At 63.2% G+C, this 20,547-nt stretch overlaps 2 protein-coding genes across 5 annotated transcripts; one reads left to right on the plus strand and one right to left on the minus strand.

Annotated features, from left to right (window-relative positions):
* The first annotated feature begins 3,699 nt into the window (after window positions 1-3,699).
* On the plus strand, window positions 3,700-13,533 carry MGAT4B (alpha-1,3-mannosyl-glycoprotein 4-beta-N-acetylglucosaminyltransferase B). Of its 3 annotated transcripts, none has more exons than XM_028093743.2 (15): window positions 3,700-3,868; window positions 9,029-9,214; window positions 9,306-9,446; window positions 9,547-9,680; window positions 10,100-10,146; window positions 10,462-10,575; window positions 10,756-10,831; window positions 10,957-11,071; window positions 11,428-11,558; window positions 11,673-11,780; window positions 11,943-12,136; window positions 12,515-12,593; window positions 12,676-12,763; window positions 12,853-12,965; window positions 13,047-13,533. In XM_028093743.2, the coding sequence occupies exons 1-15, from the start codon at window positions 3,772-3,774 to the stop codon at window positions 13,068-13,070; spliced, it is 1,647 nt and encodes a 548-aa protein (XP_027949544.1). In that variant the 5' UTR covers window positions 3,700-3,771; the 3' UTR covers window positions 13,071-13,533. The 3 variants fall into 3 exon arrangements, with proteins under 3 accessions (XP_027949544.1, XP_087879329.1, XP_087879330.1); XM_088023203.1 differs by having other exon boundaries at window positions 12,685-12,763; XM_088023204.1 differs by lacking the exon at window positions 10,462-10,575.
* A 1,009-nt stretch (window positions 13,534-14,542) lies between these two features.
* LTC4S (leukotriene C4 synthase) lies at window positions 14,543-17,242 on the minus strand. 2 transcript variants are annotated; one of them, XM_028093736.2, is made up of 5 exons: window positions 17,119-17,242; window positions 15,239-15,338; window positions 15,055-15,125; window positions 14,886-14,967; window positions 14,543-14,733 (listed from the first exon to the last, which is right to left on the minus strand). In XM_028093736.2, the coding sequence occupies exons 1-5, from the start codon at window positions 17,174-17,176 to the stop codon at window positions 14,592-14,594; spliced, it is 453 nt and encodes a 150-aa protein (XP_027949537.1). In that variant the 5' UTR covers window positions 17,177-17,242; the 3' UTR covers window positions 14,543-14,591. The 2 variants fall into 2 exon arrangements, with proteins under 2 accessions (XP_027949537.1, XP_087879331.1); XM_088023205.1 differs by having other exon boundaries at window positions 14,886-15,125.
* Between the last annotated feature and the right edge of the window lie 3,305 nt (window positions 17,243-20,547).

The raw sequence follows: 20,547 nt of genomic DNA on the forward strand, positions 1-20,547 counted from the left end.
TCAAAATAAATAAGAACAAAAAGCCCTACAAATCTGTGACGTAGAAGCACCTGTGATCCTTTTTTTTTTTTTTTAAGTAAATTCTATGCCCAGTGTGGAGCTTGAACTCCGGACCCTGAAATCAAGGGTCACGTGCTCTACCAACTGAGCCAGGCACCCGACCCGTTACTCTTTATTAACTCATTCCATTATAATATAGAGAGGCAGGGCCAATAAACACCAGAATTGCCAAGTGGGAGTGTGGCACGCCTATCTGGAGGTGTCTGCAACACCCGTAGCCTGAAAATCCCTGTGATTTCTGTGCAATGGTCTTAAGCACCACTAAATCTGCTGGGTTTCCCTGCCTCCATTCATAATTGGAGGAAATGCCACGTTTCAGTTACAGATCAGTGAAAATAAAGATGGATTTTTTTTTTCTTTCTCATCTTAACTCCTAGACCTCCCCAGTTCTGCCTCCCCAGTTCTGGGTCCCTGGACCACAGGTAAGCCCAGGAAAGAAGGATGGAAGGATGAGCCACCGCCAAGGGCCATCCCGGAAAATCTCCAGGGCGGGCAGTTGATTCTGACATGGGGGCATTTTCACTCTGTAGGAAGCCGGGTACACAGCCTGGGGTCTGGGGAGAAAGCAGGACTTTTCTGTGCCCATTTGGCTCCATGCTTTCTCCTGCGTGGGGATTGGAGTTGCCATCCCCATCCCCGACACAGAAACTGAACCCTTGGGGGAGGGGGTGCTGCTCCCCAGGCCTGGAAGGGATCGATTTTTTATTTTTTTTAAGATTTTATTTATTTATTTGAGAGAGAGAATGAGAGATAGAGAGCATGAGGGGGGGGAGGGTCAGAGGGAGAAGCAGACTCCCCGCTGAGCAGGGAGCCTGATGTGGGGGCTCGATCCCAGGACTCCAGTATCATGACCTGAGCCGAAGGCAGTCGCTTAACCATCTGAGCCACCCAGGCGCCCAGGGATCGAATTATTGCAAGGGCACAGAGAACAGTGGAAAACTGCACGGGAGCCCAGCAAGCGCTCCCCTGTTTCAAAGGAGAAAGTTGGGAGTCCTCCAGGAGCTGGGACGGCAGGACCAAGCCCCCCCCCCCTCCGCCACAGTGGGCGGCAGAATGAATGAACGTATGAATGCAGGAACAAATGAGTCACAGTGATGTCACTTCTGCAGGCCCCGTTAGGCTTCTGCTCTCTTGCCATGACCTCCCCTTAGCGCACGATCCCCGGCAGGACGTTCATTCAGGCATGGCGTTGACAAAGTGGCAGGTGCGTGGGGAATCCCTCCTGGGATTCTGATGGGGCGGTGGGGAAGAGGCACAGAAAGGCAGCTTGGCTAGCGGGGTCGGGAAAGACTGCCCCCAAAACGCCATAGCCTGGACCCCTTTGGCTGCCCAACCAGGGGGGGTGTGGCCCCCTCCAGCCTACATCCCCCAGCCCCTCGCCCACTTCCCAAAGTAGACCAGCGCCCTTCTCCTCCACCATGGCCCTGGATAGTCCCAATCCTGATAGAGGCCCTGCAATCCCCAGGATTCTGCCCACCTCCCCGGGGCGTCCCTGATTCCAGTTCCTCCTCCCCAAAGCCAGAGTGTCAGTGGGAGGGGACTCGGATGAGTTCCCCCCAAACTTTCATCACAAACAGGCCATCTCTTTAATTTCTACTGGTTTTATCATTTTCCTTAAATCAACTCACTTTTAAACCTGAACACATATTTAGAAAAACTGAAAACCCTCTGTATCGCAGTCCAGATGAAAAACCATAATCCCCAGCCACAAACAGCAGATGCCCTCTGAAAACACAGAAACACAGTTTCCTTCAGAAGACTCCAACAATGGCTCAGTGGGTTAAGTGTCTGCCTTCGGCTCAGGTCATGATCCCAGGGTCTTGGGTTCCAGCCCCGCTTAGGGCTCCCTGCTCAGCCCGGAGTCAGCTTCTCCTTCTCCCCCTCCTTTTGCCCCTCCCCCCTGCTCATGCATCCGCTAGTTCTCTCTCTCGTTCTCTCTCTCTCTCTCTCAAATAAATAAAATCTTAAAAAGAAGGAGGAGGAGAAGAATCCAACAAGGCCTCGTGTCCGTTCATAAAGTTCATTAGGGGGCGCCTGGGTGGCTCAGTCGGTTAGGTGACCAGCTCTCGGTTTGGGCTCAGGTCATGATCTCAGGGTCTTGGGATGGGGCCCAGCGACAACGGGCTCCGCACTCAGCGTGGAGCGTGCTTGAGACTCTTTCTTCTTCTGCCCCTTCCTCCCCCTCTCTAAAATAAATCTTTTTAAAAAAAATACTTCATTACAAGTAGAGAAGAGCAGTACCTGTGCCAGCGTTGAAATCGGGTCTGCAGGAAAACTGAGGCCAGTCATTTCATCGGGCCCCAGGAGGCCCGCCTCAGCCAGTGGTCCTGCCACCCCTGCTCCCGGCATAAATACCTCTGCAGAGGCTCACGCCCAGACCCTGCCGCGCTCCCTGCAGCACGTCCTGCCCCCAGGTGTGGACCTGGGCTGAAGGAGAAAGACAAATCCCCGGCGACCCCCAGGCGGAAACCTCTCCCCGGCCAAAGCCTTTCCCACCGGGCGGAGCCTGCGGGCAATGCTGGGAACCAGAACTCCCAGGAATTGCACACAAGGGCGCTCCCCAAATGCCCGCCCCGAACCTCAGTTGCACGAATCCCTTTATTGTTTGTACCCTCTCCGCGTTCACAGAGGGCTGGGGAAAGAAGGAAGGTGGGAGCGCCCCGCGGGGAGGGGGGAGGCGCTGGACAGCGAGCGGCCGCCGCCCGCCTCACCCTGCGGTGCCCCCTGCCTCCCGCCCACCCGCGCCAGCACCCCGGGAGCCAGCCCCGCTCGGGACTGGTCCCTGTGCCTAACACCCGCGTAACGGCGGCTCTTTTGCTCCTGAAAACGGCCCATTGTCCGTACTCGGCGGAGCAGGAGCGCCTCCGGGGCCCCCAGCACGCCTCCACCCCGCCAACCGGAGAAAGGTCCTGGAAGGGAAAGCGCCCGGGGGCGTCGGTGCAGGCAGCGGCCACTCCGGGCCGGCCTCCCAACTCGAGGCACCGCCAGCCCCAGCCGCAACTTGCCCCCTCCCACCGGCCTGAGGGTCCGAGTTAAAGGGGACGTGGGGTCCGGGTCTCAGGTGGGGAGGGGAGGTGGGTCCTAATGGAGAGGTTAAGAAGCGGGGGTCCGAGCCCCCCACCCCCACCCCCGGCGCGCCGCCGGCACCGCAGCCCGACCCGACCTCGCGAAGGCCCCGGCCTCGACCTACCCGAGGCGGCCCGAAGCCGGAGCCGTGCGAGCCCACGCGGGGCGGGGGGGAGAATGCACCGTCCCGGGCCGCGCGGGCGGGATCCGGGGAGCCGATACCCCACCCCGCCCCCTCGCGGTGCTGGTGGCGGCAACGGGTGATGCGGCCCCTTTAAATCCGGGCCGCCCCGCCCTGCGCTGCCGACTCCGCCGCGGCCCCGGATCCAGGCCGGGCCGCGGCTCTCGCCGCCCAGCCTAGCCTGGCCCAGCCCGGCCCGGCCCAGCCGCCCAGTCGAGGCCGCCCGCGCCGCCTGCCCCGCGCCGCTCCCCCCGACCCAGGAGCCGTCAGCGCGGCGCCCGGCCGGGTCCCCCGCGCCGCCCGCCCGCCCGCGTCCCCGCCCGGCCCCGGGCCCCCAGCCCCTCCCCGCCCCGGGGCCGGGGCGCCCCCCCCAACCCCGCCGCCGCCTCCCGGCCCCCGCGCCCCGGCCCCGGCTCCCCGGGCCATGCGGCCTCGGCCCCGCCGGCGCCCGCCGCGCACCCGAGATGAGGCTCCGCAATGGCACCTTCCTGACGCTGCTGCTCTTCTGCCTGTGCGCCTTCCTCTCGCTCTCCTGGTACGCGGCGCTCAGCGGCCAGAAAGGTGAGCCCCCCCTCCCCGGGCCCCGCGCCGCGTCCCACACCTGGCCGCACCTGGGCGCCGGCCGCCGGAGCAGGGTCCGGCCGCTGGCCGCGGGAGGCGGCCGGAAGCCGACGCAGGCGCCCCTTCCCCGCCCGGGCGGCGCGGGAGGACGCCCCTCCCTCCTCGCCCCCACTTGTTTGCTGCCGGAATAGCGAAATTCTCCTCCGGCCTGGGCTGGGCCGCCGGGGCCGAGCGGTCCGCGGGGGCCCGGGGCGGCGCTCAGGACCGCGGGACCGGCCTCCGTGAGTACGGCTGCGCCCATGCTCGGGCTGGTCGCTCCCACTGGCGACCCGGGGACCTTGGAGTTTCCAGAGAGGGACAGAGGCGCAAGGTCAGGAGACGGTTGTGGCCAGGTGGCCCCCAAGGTACCTTCTCCGGGCACCTGGGCAGGAGAAGGTACCGAGTTGCGGAGACAGGTGTGAGGGGGGCAGCCGGACGTCCGGGCAGCACCCTCCACCCCCACCACCTCCCCGCTCCCCCCCCACCAGCCCACCGTGGGGGGCTGTTCCCCGGAGCCTCCGCAGCCCTCCTCCAGGACATCTGGCCCCAGGATTCCTCTGCGGGGACCCGGGCGCTGGCCCGCCGCCGGCCTCGCGACTAGCCCGCCGGGCCCCGGCTACCCGTCAACTTATTTTGTGTGGTCTCCTCGGACCTCCGCCCCCCACCTGAAGTTTGGGCAGGCTGGCCAGTCTGCCACCACGGTCCTCCGAGCTCGGTCTGCACACCTGGGGATGGGGGTAGGGGCAGCCCCCCCGCGCTGGCTGGAGTCGCCTGGTGTTGGTTGGGATGGCGGGGGGCTGAGGAGGCCCTCACAGGCCTTGTCCAGCCCGCCTGCACCATAGGAGCCTCCGGGAATAGCTGCTTCCTTCCTGCCTCCTGGCCTTCCTGCCGGAGGTCTAAGCAGGATCAGGCTGAGGCCAGCTGACCCTCTGCCTCCCTCCTACCTCCTGCTTCCTTCTTTCTCAACCCCATGGCTACATAAAGCTGGAGGAGGAATGACTGAGGGAGGATCTGGAACCCTCCTGACGGTCCTGGTCCAAACGGAGCTGAGCCTGATCCTCCTGCCTGACCAGCCCAGCCTACTGGAGTCCACCAACCTGTCTGGGTGGGGGCCTTAGGGCTCCAGGAGCCCTGAAGGGAGGTCCCTAGGGCTTGGCACAGGAAGGGCATGGCTAGGGCAAAGTTCTCTGGAAGTCTGTATGTAGGGTGTGTCACCTGGGAGAAGGCATGAATGGGGCAGAGTCCTCTGTAGGGGGGTGTGTCAGCAGGAGGAAGGCATGTTGGACCTCTGAGAGAGTAGCCACATAAGCCGACTGGCATGGAGACCGGGGTGGGGCTAGATCTAATGGGCGGGGGCACATCTGTCTGCTTGTGGGTGGGTTGATGAGCCCTTGCACCCTGTCCTCGGTCAGGCCGCAGTTCCTGTGTGCCTCCTGCAACAGCCACGTGCCCCCAGCCTGACATCAGGAGTTGCAGTGCAGCAACCCCCACCCCCCCCCAAGCCCTTCTCTGGGAGCCTGGCTGGCCCCAGGGAACTGACCTCCAGGAGGGCAGATACCAGAGGCTCCATCTAGGGCCCACCGTCTCTGAGGGGGTCATCCAGGAGGCTGGCAATCCAAGGGCCTGGGGAGTGGGTAGAGCACCCCAGCCAAAGACGTGTGGGGCTCAGTGGCAGGGGTCCTCCCAGAAGCCCAAGAGCCCGTGAGGCATTGTGAGGGGGTGACTGGGCACTTCCCTGTCAAGGGCTATCCCTGTTTTAGGGGGCCTGGCAAAGCCAGGTCTTTGGAGGCCTCAAGAAAAGCCTGAATCTGGGCCCTTAGCAAACCCTTCTCCTTCATACATGTAGGCACCTGCGTGGGGAAGCCGGACCTGACCCCAGCTTCCAGCTGCTGTGAGTGAGGGGTTTAGGATAGGGCCGGCACAGGCGCCAGTACTTAGGGGAAGGCCAGAGGGATCGGGATCTGTAAGAAAGGTGGGCTGGGAGCCAAACAGGAAGGAGGCAGCAGGAGCAGGTGGCTTCCCGGAAGCCCCGGGCCAAGGGCCAGGAAGGACACCCAGGCCTTGGCCAGCTGGACCCTGGATCCGGGTTTGGGACCCGCTTTCATATCCAGCCTTGACCAGATTTGTGCAACAGCTCCACTAGCCCTCAGACTCCGGCCCTCAGCCAAAGCACCTGCTGAAGGCCCATCCCCAGGGAGAGAAGCAGACCCTGCGGGCCGGCCTCAGCCCTCCCCCGCATCCCAGCATTCCGGACTCCAGCAACCACCGACACCCTCCTTGACCCCTGTGAGGGGTGCTTTGCAAGGCCTGGAGAGGAGAGGGACAGCTGGCCCTCTCTACACTCCAGCCCCACCTGCACGTTAACCCCACACCTTCACTGGGCCTGGCACCTGCTGAGCCCCTCTGAGCCTGCTTCCCCTTCCCTAAGTACATGGCACGTGGTCTGTGCCCGGCTTGGCTCTTAAACCTGTTTCTTCCATCAAGAGGGAACCAGGGGAAGACTGTGGTCCATGGGCCTCAGGTGTCCTGATTACTCTGCCTTCGGGTGGGGGGAGGGGTGGGAAAGGTGCCACTAGTCTGGCCCCAGCTGCTGTCCTTCCCTAGGGCCAGCTGCACCCGGGGCCAGGCCCCTCCTCCCTGGGTTAGGAAGGTGCGGAGAGAAAGAAGCCAAAGTGCCCTCAGCCCTAGCTCCCAGGACCTCTGGTCCCGCCCCCCCAGAGGCCAGGGGCTCCCCAGGCCTTTGCCCCTCCCCTCCCTTGAGCTGCCTCCCCGGCCCATTCAATGCGACAGTCCAGCCACCCAGCCCAAAAAGGTCGTAGGGGTGCCAAGATGGCTTGGCAGAGCCCTGGCACATAAGGCTCAGCCCAGGGAGTGGCAGGCACAGAGCTTGAGTTTCTGGCTTTGAGAGGCAAAGACAGTGGACCCAGGAGCAGAGAAGTCAGGGACGACGGTCCTGCTGGGGGCCTCGCAGGCAGGGCTGGAGGGGGGGCGGGCTGCTGAGGGACAGGGCCTGCAGTGTGGAGGGAAATGACAGAAGGGTTGGTGTGGGCAGGAGCCAGGGCCCATCACCTCCTGATAAACAGAGGCAGTTCAGCACCTGGGTTGGGGGGAGGCCCCGAGGAAAGCAGGCCAGGGTAGGGAGCAGGCTGTGCCCAGGCCTCGGTGGCCAGGGTGACTCAGGTGCCCACGGCTGCCCACCTGGCTTGTGTGCCCAGGCAGGTGAAGGTGGAACAGAGCTCAGCCTACTTAACTGAGAAGACCAGGGTGGGGCAGCAGTCAGAGGGGAGAGAGGCCTCCCCCCACCCTTCACAGAGCACCTCTGAACTCCCTCTTGGGGGCCTGGGCACCTCCAGTCCCCCTTCCCTGTGGGGCAGCTGCCCCAGAGGAAGATGCTCCTGGCGCCTGGTGCCACCCCACTCTGGGCTGGGTGGGTGAGGATTTGATGGGGGTGGTTGGCTCCTGCTCAAGGGGTCAGGTTTCCAGGGTAACCCGGCCACTGAACCCAGCGCAGAGCCTCACAGATCTTGTAACCTGACTCTCCCCTCCCTCCGCCTGCAGGGCTGTCCCTATGGGGCAAGCAGATGAGTATGGAGTGCCTTAGGGAGGGCCTGCTTTGCTCATCTCCCTGGCCTCCCCCTCTGCACCCCCCCACCCTGGGCTACCCATCCCTCTTCCCCTGGGATTTAGCTCTTAGCCCTCTGCCCCCTGCAGCTTAAGGGGGGAGGGGTATCCTGAGATGACAGAACTTTGCCTTGGTCATGACCTTTGGTGCACATAGCTGGACTATGCCGGCATTTTGGGGGCTGGGATCCCACAGGGGAATCAAGGAACAGAAGAGCTGCCTAGGGAATGAGAGGGGAGTTTTGGAAGGTTTCCTAGACTTGAACACTAGACTTTGAAACTAGGCTTCGAAGGCTACATGGGTTTTCATTAGCCCCAGAAGAGAAAGGGGATCCCAGGCAGAAGAGACGGCACATGCAAAGACACAGGAGACAGGGAAGAGCTGTTGTCCGGGATGGCAAATAGAGCAGAAGCAAGATAACAGTCCTTGAGTGCACAGCCCCGTGGGACCGCCTGCACCGGCCTGGGGCGGGGTGGGGAGGGAATGTTGTTTGTCTCATTCTTGCTCACTGGTCCCCGCCAGACCAGTGGAGCCAGGTGCTTGGCACCCTGGGGATCCCTTTCCACTGTCAGGAAGCCCCACCCTGGTGGTGCTCCTGGCCTGCCTGCGCCCCTAATACCAGTAGCTGGGGCCCAGCTGGAGGTTCTGACACAGGTCCTCCTGGGGGGGAGCGTGCAGACCCCTCGAGGTGATGCATGCCCAGTACAGGTCTCCAGAGAAGCAGGTCTGCGGGCGTTGGGAGCTCTGTCCCCTCGCTGCTGCGGACTCACTGAGTGACCCGGGAGTAGTTCCTCAATTTCATCTGCAACTCGGAGCCCTGGGAGGCTGTAACTGCAGAAGCCTCCCCCAGAGGGAGATGGAAATCCAGAGTCGGTGCTTAGTGCAGAATGGGCACCGGAGCCCTGTCCTACTTGGAGGACAGGCTGAGAGCCCAGGGAGGGTTATCCCCAGAGGGCTTTGGGGGTAGGGTTAGCTTCCTGTGACCTCCTCTGTGAGCACGAGTGGGGAGCAAAGGGCAGAGGTCGAGGGGAGGGAGGGGGACAGGCTAGGGAGCTAAGAAGCCTCTTGAGGAAGGGCTGGGTCCTTGTGCCCTGGATGGGACATTGGGCATCACACCTCCTGGAAGGAGCAGATACTGCAAAAAGAAGCAAGAGGGGGACTTTGGGAGGCACTGGGTGAAGATTCAGTCCAAGGATTGCCCCACCTGGGGCTGGAAGGATCCTGCAGCCCTCCCTCAGATGTCTCCTCAAAGGTGAAGATAGCAGGGTAGGGGGAGGGTACTGGAGAGTACCAATCAGACCAGTGAAGATTTTCCTCCCCCCAGTGTGTCAGTGTGACCTCAGAGTGTCCCTTATGTACACTCCCCCCCACACACACACACACGGAGCTGGCTTGTGAGCAGGCACAAGAACAGATGCAGATGGGCGCGCTGGTATACTCGAGGGACCATAGGTCAGTGCGCGGCTGCCCCCTGGTGACAGCGTGCGAACCACCCACAGGCGATGTGGTGGACGTGTACCAGCGGGAGTTCCTGGCGCTGCGTGACCGGCTGCATGCGGCTGAGCAGGAGAGCCTCAAGCGCTCCAAGGAGCTCAACCTGGTGCTGGACGAGATCAAGAGGGCCGTGTCGGAGAGGCAGGCGCTGCGAGAGGGGGAGGGCAATCGCACCTGGGGCCGCCTAACTGGTGAGCGCTGGAGCCGCGCCCGCCGCGGCCGGGGAGGCGGGGGCTGATGGCAGGCCGCCTCGTCTGACCCGTCCCTTCCCGACCCACCCAGAGGATCCGCGACTGAAGCCGTGGAACGTCTCCCACAAGCACGTGCTGCACCTGCCTACCGTCTTCCACCACCTGCCGCACCTGCTGGCCAAGGAAAGCAGCCTGCAGCCTGCCGTGCGCGTGGGCCAGGGCCGCACTGGAGGTAGGGGCGGGTCCCGGGAGGGGCCGCGGGCGGGGGGCGGTCCCCGGCATCCGGCGGGTACCGACTCTCCGCGCCCCCGCCCCCGCCCCCGCCCCCGCAGTGTCGGTAGTGATGGGCATCCCCAGCGTGCGGCGCGAGGTGCACTCGTACCTGACGGACACGCTGCACTCGCTCATCTCGGAGCTGAGCCCGCAGGAGAAGGAGGACTCGGTCATCGTGGTGCTGATCGCCGAGGCGAGTGGGCCGGGGGCGGGGTGGGAGCATTCAGAGAACACAGGGCACAAAATAACAAGGAGAAATGAAAACCGAGCAACATTACGGAGTAAAAAACTATCAGAGGTTCAATTGTCAGTTTCATTCACAAATCTATGAAGACAAGTTAAAAAGAACCATTTCAGCGCCCCCTCGTGGAGACGCCAGTGACCTAGGCTGCCCCACCCCCAAGGCCCCAGGTACACCAAAGGGCTTTTTCTGAGGCACCTGTGCCCTCCTCCCCCTCCACCCCCGGCCCAGACTTACTCGGCCCTCAGGATGGGGGGCTCACTCCCTCTGTGCATGGGGTCATCTGAAGCCCGCCCCCTTCCCCCAGCCCCTTCATCCAGGCCCTTTGGGGTGGCAGCCAGGCTTAGGGAGGGCACTTGGTCTCCCCACAGACTGACCCACAGTACACCTCGGTGGTGACAGAGAACATCAAAGCCTTGTGAGTACTGGCGGACCCATAAAGCTGGTTGGGGGGTGGGGCTCTGCGGGGTGCGGGGCAGACAGGTGCCTGCTTCCCCTACATGATCCTGCCTTCCCCCTGTGGGAGAGGGTGCTTCCCTTCTTTACTGAAAGAGGGTGGGTGCGTAGAGGTGGCTCAGCCCCTCTGGAGCCTCACTGCCTCCGTAGGATGGCTGTGCCGTTGGGTGATGGCTGCCTGGTGGGCCTGAGCAAAGGGACAGGGTCTGGCTAGCTCAACGCTGCCCCAACTGCTGTGCCTGGAGGCTGCGCACCCACTGGACTCCTGTCCCCCCAGGTTCCCCACGGAGATCCATTCCGGGCTCCTGGAAGTCATCTCCCCTTCCCCCCACTTCTACCCTGACTTCTCCCGCCTCCGAGAGTCCTTTGGGGACCCCAAGGAGAGAGTCAGGTACAAGCACTGCCCCCTTCCCCGTGCCCCTGGCCACCGGCCCAGCTGTGAGAACCCGGTCTGTTGGTGCCCAAGTCCCAGGCACTTCCTTGCAGTGCGTCTGTTTCTCCTTCGGAGGACCGCTACATGGGGTTGGGGTGGGGGGGTCAGAGCTCCTGAGCTCCTGCCCCTGCCCCGCAGGTGGAGGACCAAACAGAACCTCGATTACTGCTTCCTCATGATGTATGCGCAGTCCAAAGGCATCTACTACGTGCAGGTCAGCACCAGGACCCTGCTTTGCCCCCCACCGGCCCTGGACCCTGGCTGGGCCTGGGTGGAGCCCCGCCCTGTCCCTGTGCCCATCCTGAGTCCATCCCCCCTTCTGCCCCCCGCCCCACGCAGCTGGAGGATGACATTGTCGCCAAGCCCAACTACCTGAGCACCATGAAGAACTTCGCACTCCAGCAGCCCTCGGAGGACTGGATGATCCTGGAGTTCTCCCAGCTGGGCTTCATTGGTGCGCCACCCCCCGAGCCTGCCCCATGCCGCGGACCTGACCAGGGCCCCTCAGTCCAGCCGACCTCTGCCTCTCTGTCCTTGTCTCCTCAGCCCTGGTACCACACAGGGTCATGCTGGCAAGCTCTTCTGGGAGGGTGCCCTGCAGCCGCAGCGGGCCTGTTCCCACCCTCCCTCTGCCTCCAGGTGTCGGGCTCACCACCCCTGTCCGTCCCGTAGTGCCCGCACCTGCCTGCAGCTGCCCACAGGGCTTGCTGTGCGAGCCTCCTTAGAGAACCCCCACCACGGGGATTAAGGGGAAGTAGGGCAGGGCAGAGTTGCCTACCCAGCACCCTTTCCCCCCTTTCCCACCCCCAGGGAAGATGTTCAAGTCACTGGACCTGAGCCTGATCGTGGAGTTCATCCTCATGTTCTACCGGGACAAGCCCATTGACTGGCTCCTGGACCACATTCTGTGGGTGAAGGTCTGCAACCCCGAGAAGGATGCGGTGAGCAGGGGCAGCACCACCAAGTGCGGGGGAGGGCGGGCACGCAGCCTCCAGCATGGACCGACGCGAGGAGACAGCCGAGCCAAGCCCTCGGCTCTCCCCATCCCTCTGCAGAAGCACTGTGACCGGCAGAAGGCCAACCTGCGGATCCGCTTCAAGCCGTCCCTCTTCCAGCACGTGGGCACGCACTCCTCGCTGGCGGGCAAGATCCAGAAACTGAAGGTGGGCTGCGCCGCCCTCGGGCCTGGCTGGGGGACAGGCTGGGGACGGGCAGAGCCAGGGGCTGCCGGGGGAGGGGGAGATGGGGGGTGGGAGGGTGGGGCAGGGCAAGGTCTCTCTCTAGAGGGGGCCCTCTCTAGCTCCGCTGTCCCTTCTGGGTGGCAGGACAAGGACTTTGGGAAGCAGGCACTGAGGAAGGAGCACGTGAACCCACCGGCCGAGGTGAGCACAAGCCTCAAGACATACCAGCACTTCACTCTGGAGAAGGCCTACTTGCGTGAGGATTTCTTCTGGGCCTTCACGCCTGCTGCCGGGGACTTCATTCGCTTCCGCTTCTTCCAGCCGCTGCGTCTTGAGCGGTCAGTGCCGGCACCCATAGGTCCACCTTGGGGGAGGGGCAGGGTGGCCACCAGGGGATAGGCCTCACCACCTGCCCCTCTTGGGCCCCCCAGTGAATCACTTAACCTCACCCTGCCTCAGTTTCCTTATCTGAAGATAAGGAACCCCCAGGGGTTCATCATGGTAGCTCCTAAGACTAAAGCAATGCCCACAGGAGCTCTGTGACAGTGGCCCATCACCTTTGTCCCTGGTTGCCATGCACAGCCCAATGGCTGCCCCCCCCGGGTGGTCCCTAGCCTCACTCAGCACCCCAGGGCCCACCTGCTACACTCCTGGGCCAGGCCTGGCCTTTTCTCTGCCCCACCCGCACAGCAGCTCACAGGCCTGTCTGGCCACAGGTTCTTCTTCCGCAGCGGGAACATTGAGCACCCAGAGGACAAGCTCTTCAACACGTCCGTGGAGGTGCTGCCCTTCGATGTGAGTGTGGTAGGGGGTGGATGTGCTTGAGGGCCCGCCCCTCCCACAGCCACTGGCTTCAGCCCCTTTATGTTGCCCCCAGAACCCCCAGTCGGACAAGGAGGCCTTGCAGGAGGGCCGCTCAGCCACCCTCCGGTACCCGCGGAGCCCTGACGGCTACCTCCAGATAGGTGAGTGGGGGGGCCAGCAGGTGGAGATGGGGGGGGAGCTGGGCTGGGCAGGGGTCTGGGGGCAATGGCTCAGCGCTGCCCTCCCTCAGGCTCCTTCTACAAGGGTGTGGCAGAGGGCGAGGTGGACCCTGCCTTTGGCCCCCTGGAAGCACTGCGCCTCTCCATCCAGACAGACTCCCCAGTGTGGGTCATTCTGAGCGAGGTAAGCGGGGCAGGTCCGCTCCACGGACCCGACCGGCGGAGCGCTGAGGCCCCCAGCTGACCCCGAGCCCGTCTCTTCTAGATCTTCCTGAAAAAGGCCGACTAAGCGGCGGGCTTCTGAGGGTGCACTTTGGCTGGCCCTGAAGCCACCTGGGAAACCTGGGATGTCATCGCTGCCGCCCCCGGAGGGCCTGGCGCCGCCGCCCCCAGCCTGAGGGGTTCTACCCGGCGCCCCGCTCCGCAGGCCTGGGATCGCCGCTGGCCCGGAGGCCCCAGGAGCTGGTGCTGCCCACAGCCCGCCCGGCCGCGGGAGGAGGCAGGCGGCCCCCACACTGTGCCTGAGGCCGGCCCGTGCATCCCCGGCCGGAACCGTTCGCATCCCCGGCCGGCTTGAGCCAGGCCGTTTTAGAAGAGCTTTTTCCTGGGCGCCCGCTGTCTCCGGCGCGAACACTGGAATGCATATACTACTTTATGTGCTGTGTTTTTTATTCTTGGATACATTTGATTTTTTCACGTAAGTCCACATATACTTCTATAAGAGCGTGACTTGTAATAAAGGGTTAATGAAGTGCGCGCCTCCAGTGTGAGTGAGTGTTCCGAGAAGTCCAGCCGGTGGCGGGAGGCCAGTGCCACCCGTGCCCGCTGCCACCTCGGCCCTCCGTGCAACGCCGCATGACCTCGGCCGCCGGGTGGGTGACTCGCGGGTGGAGGTGGCGCGGAATCGGGGCCCCGGCGCCCAAAGCCACCTCTGCTTCCCGACCACCATCCCCCCCCCCCCCGCGCGCCCCGTAGCTCCCATCATCCCGCCCCAACTGCCTGCTCCTTTCAAGCCCAAGGCATCCCGGATCTCCCACTTCGTGAGTCCCAGCCCTGCCCTCGTCCACGGTCCCCAAGGCCCCGCTCACCTTCCGCCACACCTCCCACCCCCCAGTCTCTGACATGTTTTAGGGTCTGCCGTCCACCTCGGAGGCCCGTGCACGCGCGGCTGCCCTGCCTGGAAAGCTCCTCTCCGCCGGCGTCTCGGCTAAAAATTCACCTCTTCAGGGACGCTCCGTCCGGCCAGCAGGCCCTGCCCAGGTCTGGTCCCCCAAGCACCAGGACGTTTCACCCCCCGAGAGCGCCTGTCACAGCTCCACTGCCCGCACTGGTCGTCGCCCCCACGGCTCCGCCGCGGGGTGCCCTGAACACCCACACCACGTCCTGCTGGACGCCGGGCACCGAGCGCTGACCGGAAAATGGCCCTGGTGTCAGCTGTGAAAGCCGGGGGACGAGGAAGAGGGCGGCTGGGGGACAGCGAAGAGGCGGCAGGCCTCAGAGGAGGGGACAGGCGAGGAGAGCGCTGAACGCAGGGAGGAAGCGCCGCGGGGTGAGCCCCCGCGAGAAGGGCGGCCCCGGAGAGGCCCCGGTCCTTCCGCAGCCCCATCCCCGGGAAGCCCACCCGACTGCCGCTGGGCTGCCCCCGGCTGGGCTCCACAGCGCGCGGTGCGCGAACCCCTCCGACCCAGAGAATGCGCTCGGGGTCCGGTCATCAGCACTTTAATTGGAGATTGGGATGGGGCGAGCACCCGTCCCGTCCTCCCGAAAGCTCCGGCTCTTCTCCGGTTCCACCGACCAGGCGTCCTCCACCTCAGGCGCTGGGCAGCATCTTCCCGAGCCGTCCGAGGAGCGCGGCGCGCAGCGCGCGGGGGAGAAAGTGGACGAGCAGGCCGAGCGCTGCCAGCGCCACGAGCAGCCAGAGCGCGCGCGCGCTCGCGTACAGCGGGGTCAACCTGCGGGCGGGGCTCAGCGGGGGGGGCGGGGCGACGGCGGCCCCCGCCCCACGCCCCGGGCCGTCAGGACCCCGCCCACAAGCCCCCACCCCCATCCCCTCCCCTTTCCCCCACCCTTCGTGACCTCCCCGGAGCCCCGCCCAGGTCCTCACCTTTGCTGCGCGGAGCGCGCGTAGCCCTGAAAGTAACGGAGGCGCGCGAACAGGTAGACCAGCCCGCACAGGGCCGCGGTACCTGGGAGAGGGGCGGGCGGGGCAGGCTGAGCCGGCTGGCGCGGGACCCCGGGGCGGCGGGGCGCGCGCGCCTGTCCCGAGCGCAGACCTTCGTGAAAGAAGATGCCGGCGACCCAGAGCGTGGCGAGGAACAGCGGGAAGTACTCGCTGCAGTTCACTCTGCGGTGGGGGCGGGCGGCATGAGGGCACCGGCGTGGGGTGGGGGGGCTCGGACCCTTGCCGCTGCCTGGGCTCGCTCCCTTCCTGCCCCGCGCCCTCCCGCCGGGTCTCACTGGGCTCGGTAGACGCGCTCGAACTCCGGCGGCCCGGTGGTGAGCGGCGGCGACACGCGGAAGGCTCTGCGCGCCGAGATCACCTGCAGGGAGAAATAAGCTGGGGGGCGACGACGGGCGGGAGTCAGGTCTGGCTGCCCCGAGGCCCGCACCCTCCGTCCCGTCCCCATCTTTTCTCCTTTCTCCATGCTGACTTGTCACGACTCCCCTTTAAAGCCCTCCTGGAAAATAAATAAAGTCTAGCCAAGGGGATCTCTCGCCCCCAACCCTTGTTTCTGGGCCTGCCCTGTATCCAAGCTGCTCAAGAGGGAGGGCAGGGTGCGGGCCTGGGATGCCAAGAGACCCTGTTCCCCCACTCCCACCCCACCTCCCCAGGTGCACCTGTACCCGGGAGGGACCTGCAAGCTCAGGACTTTGCTCCTGAATCCTTTGACTTGCAAAACACAGGCAAATGACCAGCTCCCACTCTTTAGGCATGGACCTAGACTTCGGGGTTCCCTGAACAGGGCATACCACCAAGGCTTGAGGGCAGAGGTGACTTCATCCTACCAGGTACCAGGGAGCACACACCCTGTGATTTATAGTTCCTGGTCCCCACCTACACGGCCCACTGGGCAGGGAGGATCTCTTGACCCTACGTCAGGCCAGGATCACTCAAGCCTGGGCCCTCTGCCTCCAAACTATGGTATGGACTCCCGCCTGAATTTCTTTTTTCTTTTCTTTTCTTTTTTTTTTTAAAGATTTTATTTATTTGACACAGAGAGACACAGGGAGAGCAGGAACACAAGCTCAGAGAGTGAGAGAGGGAGAAGCAGGCCTCCCGCCAAGCAGGGAGCCCCATATGGGGCCCGAACCCAGGACCCCGGGATCATGACCTGAGCCGAAGGCAGACGCTTAACGACTGAGCCACCCAGGCGCCCCTCCGCCTGAATTTCTCTGTTCAGGTGTTCGGACCCCGATCTAAATCTCACAGATATCCCCTCCCCTACCCCCAGGTGGTTGCTGCTGGGACTCTTCTAGTCCCACCCCGGGCCTCCCGGGGCTCTGTCTCCCTCCATTCCAGCATGGGTGGGTGTGGAGGGTAGGCTGGCCCCAGAGGATCTAAGTGCACAGGGGCCTTCTCTTGGCCTGAGGCCAGGTCCCCACCACACACACACAGCCCCAGTGCTGGTTGTCTCCAGCTGCCTTCCAGCAAGTCCTGTGGCCTGGTGCCCTTGGTGTCGTAGCCCTTCCAGGCGCCCTGTGAGTGCCAAGGACATGTGGACCATCAGTGTAGGACCTAGAGGGGGGCCTGTGGCTCCCTGAGTAGGGGCTACGAGCCAAGCTTGCTCGTGCAGCAGGAGATCAAGTCAGCCTGTTGCTCCGGCCCCCACAGGGCCCCTGCCCAGGCTGTGCTTTGTCCTAGCCCCTACAGCCTGGGGTAACGGTGGCCCAAGTGGCAAGATATCTAGCCTGGGAATGTGTCCTTTAGGGCCAGTCTAAAAGGCCACCACACAGGCCCCTTTGGGGGCTCAGAGAGCAGGTTCCAACCCTGTCCAGCTCCATGTGGATCCCAGTATAGAGAGGTTGCCTTTGAAGTCAGAGCTGGGCCCTGCTGGGACCATGGGAGAGGGCAGGATCAGCTGGAGTAGGGCTGCCCCAGGGCCACGGCTGCCCCTCTTCTGTACCCACCACACAGAAGAGGGCTTCTGGACCCACCGCCAGGACAGTGTAAGCTTCTCAGCCTTCAACTGGGGTGGGAAGAACAGGCACCCCAGGAGTTTGGGCTAGGGGACCTGCCTCTGCCCAACCCCCCTGCCCCGGGCAGAGGCCCTGCAGGGCAGAAGGCAGGCTGCAGGAGTCCAGGGCCCACCCCTCTCTCAAAACAGAAACCAGCTCACCTTGCAGCAGGACTCCCAGGAGGGTGACAGTGGCCAGAAGAGCCACATCGTCCTTCATGGTGCTGGCTGCTCGGCGGAGCCCCTCCCCCCGGAGCTGGTGTGTGAAGAGAGTCACTGGGGAGCTCTTAGCGGCTCAGAGGCTGGCCTGGAGGAAGACTGGCCCTTCTCCCCGCCCCTTCTCAGTGGAGGGGGCCTGAGGGAGGGGTGTGACCGGCCAGCGAAAGCGCAGAAGGCTGAGCAGGCAAGGCAGGCGGAAACTAGGGCCAGACAGAGCCCTGGCAAGGATGGAGCAGCGGGCTGCGCACAGCCCGGCCATTTCCTCCCAGGCATTCCTTTTTTTTTTTTTTTTTTTTTAAGATTTTATTTATTTATTTGAGAGAGGGAAAGCAGAAGGAGAGGGACAAGCAGACTCTGCACTGAGCACGGAGCCTGATGCAGGGCTTGATCCCACGACCCTGAGATCATGACCTGAGCCAAATCCAAGAGCCGGTCGCTTAACGGACTGAGCCTGAGCCCCCCCCCCCCACCCGGGCACCCCCTTCCCGGTCGTTCTTACCTCTTCTGTGCCTAGCGCTGTGCCGGCACAGCCCGTGCGTTCACCCAAGCATACTGCAGCCTTGTCGACCCCGCGTCCTCCAGGCCCTGCACCCTCAGCAGGTCCCAGTTGGCTCTCCGGACCTCCCCTTGTCCTGGGTCCGCTCTCAGGAAACCAGAGGCTCTGCCCTGAACCCTCCAGGCCCCCCGCTGCTACCACTTTCCACTGATCTTCAAGACCTGCTCATTCTCAAATCCACCCCCAGCGCCACCTTCCAAGCCCTGCCCTGTCCTGGTCATCTCTCCTCGGGGCACAGATCACGGGCTTCTCGAGGGTTCCCAGCCCCGACCTCACCCCCATCCTGTTTACCCGCGGCCCAACAAAGGCTGTTCTGGAACATGGAACCCTGATGCAGGGCGGTCCCCGCACCCAGACCACACTGGGCGCAGCCACGTCCCTGTTCCCCTGAGGACACCTGATGCCTGCCGGCCTCACAGCTGCCTGGGCTCCGTGCTGGCTGAGGCTAACTCAGGAGGGTGAGATGCAGTTCTGGAAACTTCCTTAGAACTTTGGGAAAGGGAACGCAGAGCAGGGAGGAAGATTTCTGAGGGCCCTTTACGGCCACTGGCCACCCTGAGGAGGAGAGAGCCATCACGAGGCCACACTTGGAGAAGACAGGTGGCTGATGTCCTGGAGAAGCTTACACTGCCTGGCACGGCCCTCTGGCCAGGCAGCCTTTCCGTTTTGTAAGACAGCCACTTCTCCTTTCGGCTCAGGCTGGTTAGAGGGGTTTGGTCAGCAGTGGCAGAGTCCAGACTGATACACACGCACTGGCAGGCCAGGCAGCAGGAGGCTCGGAGTGGCTGGGTCTTTGGGGTGACCGCCACTGCATTTAGTCTTGGGCCATTGTGATGCCCCGGCACCCTTTGCCTGGTCACTCTTGGGGAGTCTCCCCACATCAGCGTCCTGGGACCTCAGGAGCTCTGTCCTTGCCACCCAGGGTTGTGGCGCCCTGAGAAAAGGTTCTCAGTCAGCAATCTGAGCGGCCGTGCAGGGCTGCCTCTGCAAGGAAGAGTTTCAGCCGCCCCTGAATCCCGCACATAGCTTTTATTTTGTTTTTGTTTTTGTTTTTATCAGAAAAGCCAGGACAGATGCCTCCAAGCGTGGGAAAGGAGTACAAAGGGATGGCAAATATCTGGAAGCGGGCTTGCGTCCTCCCCTTGGCATAGGCACGCAGGGAGTCAGTCATGGGATAAGGGAGGAGCGGGACGTTCGCGCTAGCGATCGCCAGGTGCAGAAAGGGGGGACTGAGGTTACATTCCTTCCTGGCTCCTAACTCATGCCCTGCCCCCCGGGGATCGTGGGATCCTGCTCCCACCGGGCCACTGCGTTCAACAGCCCGAGAACAGGAACGCTGCCGAGGTCTCAGCTGCTCCCACACTCACCCCTTAGGGCTTACAATATTATTTTCTAAGAGTAACTCCACAGCCCAGCTGGCCTCCTTCCTGGCTGCCCCCCAAGCCTGGGTTCCAGCCTGAGAGCTTTGTAACCTGATGGGCTCCCCAAGAGCCCCTTTCCTCGCCCCTCTCCTGGCCTGGCCAGTGCCCAAGGAATGCCCTTTGCCATCAGGGCCCCCAGGGACCCAGCTGGTCCCCAGGGGGCGCTGTAGGCTCCGCGGCGGCAGGGGTGGGGCTCCGCGGCGGCGCCCGCCTTTCAGCGGCTCTGCGCGTTACCGCACCAGTGCTCCGTGTGGAGACGTGACCGGCAGAAGCTCGGAAACAGACCGGAGACGTGCCCTCCAGCTCGCTCGCTCGCTCGCTCTCTGCCGCCCAGCCCCCTTCGTCCCTGAAATTGGTCCTGACCACAGCCCCCTTGCTCTGGCCTCCTGTCCGGCCCCCGCTGGGCAGTCTGCGTGGACCACACGTGTCTGCGTGCCGTCGTGGCCTGTGTCTCTCAGGCCCCTGTGCTGGCCGCGTGTGGGAGCTCACATGTGTGTCTGTAGGTCTCCACACGTTTCAGGAGCTCCCCTCTGCCAAACCCTCATTTCCTCTGAGGCCTAGATAACCTCCCTTCCAGGCCGATCCCCCGGCAACAGGAAGCTGAGGTCTAGCACAAGCAGCTTCTGAGGAAGTTCTTGGGCAGATGTCCAGGCCGTAAGTGGGGTCTCCACCCCTGGAGCTCTCCCCAGACCTCTCCATCTGCACCTCCCTCCCTCTGCCCACGCCCAGCCTCTCAGGGCCCTGCCTGGGCTGGGCCTGCTCAGGCTGACCGAGGTTTCGACCGAGGCCCCTCTAGGCACGGCCCACCGAGCTGCCCTCCTGTGCAGCCCTGAGATGCTAATACCATGAAGGAAGCAGAAAAGCCCCTCCCTGAGCCCCTGCAGGATGCGCCTCTGTGACCCTGAACCATTTCCTCTGTGCTACAGGCCCTACAGCGCCCTGAGGAACATTCTGGAAGCTGAGCTCATCAAGGACCTCTGAGGAATGGAAGAGCTAGCAGAACTATTTTGTTGAGAAGAAACCACAACTTCAGAGCAACAGACCATGATAAACAGTACAGAACTCAGATGATAAGCTAAATTTAAAAAAAATAATAAGGGCGCCTGGGTGGCTCAGATGGTTAAGCGTCTGCCATCGGCTCAGGTCATGATCCCAGGGTCCTGGGATCGAGTCCCGCATCGGGCTCCCTGCTCCTTGGGAGCCTGCTTCTCCCTCTGCCTCTCTCTCTGTCTCTCTCTCTGTCTCTCATGAATAAATAAATAAAATCTTTAAAAATAAAAAATAAATAAAAAAATAATAAAAGGGGAGTGGTGGGGGGGTTGGGGGGGGGTGTACCTGGCTAACTCCGTTGGTTGGAGCTCATGACTCTAAATCTTGGGACCCACACTGGGTGTG

The sequence above is a fragment of the Eumetopias jubatus genome, unplaced genomic scaffold (assembly GCF_037043125.1).
Source record: "Eumetopias jubatus isolate StellerSeaLion01/CBP00866 unplaced genomic scaffold, mEumJub1_p1.0 scaffold_5, whole genome shotgun sequence".
NCBI classification, from domain to species: domain Eukaryota; kingdom Metazoa; phylum Chordata; class Mammalia; order Carnivora; family Otariidae; genus Eumetopias; species Eumetopias jubatus.